Source organism: Brassica oleracea, chromosome C6, assembly GCF_000695525.1.
Source record: "Brassica oleracea var. oleracea cultivar TO1000 chromosome C6, BOL, whole genome shotgun sequence".
Taxonomy (NCBI): Eukaryota; Viridiplantae; Streptophyta; class Magnoliopsida; order Brassicales; family Brassicaceae; genus Brassica; species Brassica oleracea.
The window spans coordinates 17,931,452-17,936,157 of NC_027753.1; the positions used below are offsets into that span (position 1 = coordinate 17,931,452).

Here is a 4,706-nt window from a genome sequence, read left to right on the forward strand (position 1 = left end):
ATGATGGATTTTGATGACTTGGACATGGAAATTCAACAAGAGTGGGGATTATACAGTCAAGTCGGGATATTGGTTGGAAACTAGAGAGAAGAACAAAGATGTATATGATGTTGCTGATGCGCTGCCGTCAGTTAATGATCTCAAGAAGAAGGTTTGGAAAGTGTTGATATCTCCTAAGATAAAGGTATTTCTATGGAGCCTTGAGTGAAGCTTTTCCAGTCAGTGATCTTATAAATGCAAGGGGCATGGGAGGAGAAGAGATCCGTCAAATATGTGGTGTACAGGGAGAATCAGTGAACTATGTTTTGTTTTCCTACACGGTGGCTAGACAACTATAGACTATATCTTGTATTCCTAAATCGTAAGTTGGGTTTCACCCATCGTTTATCTTTTTCAATATTCAATACCTGGTGATCTTCCATAGGAGCAAACGAGTAAGTATGTAGTCAGGCAGGTGTTGGCCGTGGTTTCTTTCGTTCTTGTGGAAAAATATAAATGGATTCCTGTATGAGGGCCAAAGGTTTACTCGTTACAAGTTTTCAAAAAAGTTGTGAAAGGGCGGAATTGTGGTTTCTAGCTCAAGATGTGGATGTGGATGTGGATGTGGAAAGAGAGTGGATGGAAGTAAACAATGACCACTCGAGGGATAATGTGTGGAAACAAGCACCAAGTGAATGACTAAAGTGTAACATTGGAATGGAATGATGTAGGAAGAAGGCACTACTAAGAACAGCTTGGGTGATTCGAGATGAAAAACGAGTGGTGAAATTGCATAGTCGAATGGCTTGGACTGGATTCAAAGAACCAAAAGATCTGAAGCTGGCGATCTTCTGTTGGTATGATTAGTTTGCATCTCAACGATACCATATTTGCAGCCGAATTTACGGAACTTTTTGGCACCATCCTTAGACCAAAAGCTTGGCTATCCTTTCGGTTTCAGGTGGAAGAAGTGGTTTTGGCATTAGCCAATATGGAAATTGGAAAGTCTTGGTGGATAAAAAATGTGAAAATATAGGAGCTACGTTCATTGTTTTACGTGTTCCTAGACTAGATCTTCATTTGTCTTATGTTGCCTTAGGTGCTCATGTATGGCTTGGAGATTTTTCTGTACATGAAAGTATTTCATCCTCTACTATGGATTTTTATGTCGGTAATGGTCTTGGGGGATGACTTTTTCGGTTTGGCCTCTTAGTAAACAGGGAAGTGTGAGGTGAAACCTCTTATGGTCCGGCTGGGTTTTATGTTGCCACCCGCAAACACAGCTTCTGCGGTTGGTAACAGTTGTCGGTGTTTTTAAACAATCACCAAAACGCTATAAATTGTTTCAAACCACTCCAAACCTCTTAAAATCAAAAGCAAACTTCCAACTAGCATTTGCAGTTGCGGGTGCATAAATCAATATAAAAATATTTTTAAAAAATATTTTAAAATTTTAAATTCAAAATTCAAAACTGAAATATTATAAATAAAAATATATATACATTTTATATTAAATTTAATTTCACTAACACTATCACAATTTATTTTATTAAAATTTTAAATCAAGAATATTCACCATAATTTTCAAACATTAATATATATAGACGAAAAGAATTCACTCAAAACAATGAAATATTAATAACTCTTTAAAACAAAATTTATTGAAATAATAACTTTTATAAAATAAATAAATTAATTAATGTAATATTATTAATAATTATATTATATTAATTATTATTATATTTTATCATAATAGTCTTTTTTTTATATTTTATAATGTGATGATAAAAATAATATTTTTATAATATGCACTAATTTCTAACCGATGTACCCGTCGTAGAAATCGCTTAATAATAATAGAAACTGCAGTCATTTGCATCTGCGTTTTAAGCGCAGTCAATCAGGCCGTGCTAGTGGTAATAGTCGAGAACTTTTATTAATATATTGAATTCAGCTTTCATGAAAAAAAAACTCATCCCGAATAAAGGGGGAAATGCATATCATGACTTCTTCTTTTCCCACTCGGACAGGTTGTTGTCGTTTATTCAAAGAACCACCGAAATATTAATATTAGCATGTTAGCAACTAACTATAAACTATCACCAGCTAACATGCACCACCACCTCCACGCTATTGTTGATCATCACCATCCCCAAAGAATCACTTTCTTTTAATTCCGTAATCTTCTTTCTTCTCTTCCACCTCAATGGCGGATCCTCCAAGATCCGACCTGTTTCCTTCTTCTCGGCTCGATTCCGACGCCGGAGCTCTCTTTGTCCTCCAATCAAAAGGTAATTCGATCAAACTGATCCACCGGAAAGTTTTCTCCACAAACTGATTAGTTTTCCAACCGAGGAATTTCAGGCGAGTGGTGGCACGCCGGGTTTCATCTGACGACGGCGATCGTGGGACCGACGATATTGACGTTACCGTACGCATTCAGGGGACTGGGATGGTGGTTAGGGTTTGTGTGCTTGACGACGATGGGACTCGTCACTTTCTACGCTTACTACCTCATGTCTAAGGTTCTCGATCACTGTGAAAAAGCCGGCCGCCGTCACATCCGATTTCGGGAACTCGCCGCCGACGTTCTCGGTATAAAACAAAATCATATTTTGTCAGAATTAAATCTGTGAAATATATTTTTCCTTTTTTGGGTTAATCCGTATACGGTGGATCAAGTTTCAGTGTACATACTTTGACCTTTTATTTGTCTGTTAGATTTCCTGATCGCACACGTGCTTCCGGTTTGGTTGTATTGAAGGTGATGCTTACCGAATTCTGATAACCGGTTTCCGGTTTCGTGTAGAATTTAATTTCTTCAGCTTGTATAGATCGGTTAGACTTCAGAAAATTTGGTTTACCCAGTTCTTGGGTTCAGAGAATTCTTAACGAATTGGAACCAAAAAGAAACTTTTGGTTTGTCTCCGAGAAAAATCTAGTTGGGTTCGGTTTAATGGTGGTCAACATAGGTGTTATTACTTGGGTGAATAAATACATTTAATTTCGATTAAATATGGATTCTTAAAGTTGACCAGAATTTTAAAATTTTAAAAATTTAAAGTTGGAGGTTTTCGGTATAGTAGTAACTGATTGGTTGTGCTATACCGGTCAATTTTAATTTTTGGACCGGTTATTGCAATGTGAGGCAGGATCAGGATGGATGTTTTACGTAGTGATATTCATTCAAACAGCTATCAACACTGGAATCGGTATAGGCGCCATTCTACTCGCAGGCCAATGTCTTGATGTAAGAAAGAATTTAGTTACTTGCTAAACAAGGTACTACGATATGTATGGATATCAGATGTTAAATTTCCTCCGTTTTCTTTTTTTGTTAACATAGATAATGTACTCGAGTCTTTTCCCACAAGGAACCTTGAAGCTCTACGAGTTCATTGCTATGGTCACAGCCGTGATGATTGTTCTGTCACAACTCCCAAGTTTTCATTCTCTTAGACACATTAACTGTGCGTCTCTTCTTCTCAGCTTAGGCTACACTTTCCTCGTCGTTGGGGCTTGTATCAACCTAGGTACGATGATTTACCATTACATTACCGAGAAAAACGACAACTAATGGTAAAAATGGAGACTAATTAATAATAGCTTTGTTTTGGTTTTGCAGGCTTGTCTAAACACGCTCCTAAACGTGAGTATTCACTGGAGCCTTCGGACTCAGGGAGAGTTTTTAGTGCCTTCACATCCATTTCGATCATTGCTGCTATTTTTGGAAATGGAATTCTACCAGAAATACAGGTGTAATATGTCGTAAAATCAATTACAACATCATATGTCATGAGCTTGAGATTTATGTGATACTTTATATATATATAAATGTAGGCAACTCTTGCTCCACCAGCTACAGGAAAGATGCTGAAAGGATTAATTTTGTGTTATACTGTGATCTTCTTCACGTTTTACTCGGCTGCAATTTCTGGTTATTGGGTATTTGGTAATAGTTCGAGCTCTAATATTCTCAAGAACCTAATGCCTGACGAAGGACCGACTTTGGCTCCTATCGTCGTCATTGGCCTAGCGGTCATCTTTGTTCTTCTTCAGCTCTTCGCCATCGGCCTCGTAAGTTTAAAAATTGTCAAGTGATCGTATTGATGGTTTCTTGGATAGCAAGATAACACATCTTGCGGTCCAAGTTATCTTTCAATAGATCAGACATTTATATTGGCAGTGAGACGAGTGGCTAACGTTTAGAGAGTTTTTTTGGTAGGTGTATTCACAAGTTGCGTATGAGATTATGGAGAAGAACTCGGCGGATACAACAAAAGGGATGTTCTCAAGCCGCAACCTGGTGCCGCGTTTGATACTGAGAACGCTATATATGGCGTTTTGTGGGTTCATGGCAGCGATGCTACCCTTCTTTGGGGATATAAACGCGGTGGTAGGAGCGTTTGGTTTTATCCCACTCGATTTCGTGCTGCCCATGCTTCTATACAACATGACATATAAGCCTACGAAACGGAGCTTCACGTACTGGATAAACATGACGATAATGGTTGTGTTTACTTGTGCGGGGCTCATGGGGGCTTTCTCCTCTGTTAGGAAACTTGTTCTTGATGCTAATAAGTTCAAGTTGTTTAGTAGTGAAGTTGTTGATTAGATCGATGCTTATCATATAGTATATGGATGAATACATAGACGCACTTTTTTGTGTACATGTTTTTTTTTGGGTGAGGGTTTCTAATATAATGGTGATTTTTAGTTGAAAATTA

At 37.7% G+C, this 4,706-nt stretch overlaps 1 protein-coding gene across 1 annotated transcript; it reads left to right on the top strand.

Annotated features, from left to right (window-relative positions):
• The first annotated feature begins 2,002 nt into the window (after positions 1-2,002).
• LOC106298851 (probable GABA transporter 2) lies at positions 2,003-4,706 on the top strand. Its single transcript, XM_013734984.1, has 7 exons — positions 2,003-2,270; positions 2,344-2,574; positions 3,132-3,229; positions 3,326-3,512; positions 3,605-3,735; positions 3,820-4,056; positions 4,205-4,706. Exons 1-7 carry the CDS (start codon positions 2,186-2,188, stop codon positions 4,592-4,594), a joined length of 1,359 nt encoding a protein of 452 aa, XP_013590438.1. The 5' UTR covers positions 2,003-2,185; the 3' UTR covers positions 4,595-4,706.

Coding starts and splice junctions, on each gene's coding strand:
- LOC106298851 (XM_013734984.1), top strand. CDS start 2,186: ATGGCGGATCCTCCAAGATCCGACCTGTTTCCTTCTTCTCGGCTCGAT. Junction 3,736..3,819: donor GAATTCTACCAGAAATACAG/GTGTAATATGTC, acceptor ATATAAATGTAG/GCAACTCTTGCTCCACCAGC. Junction 4,057..4,204: donor AGCTCTTCGCCATCGGCCTC/GTAAGTTTAAAA, acceptor TTTTTTTGGTAG/GTGTATTCACAAGTTGCGTA.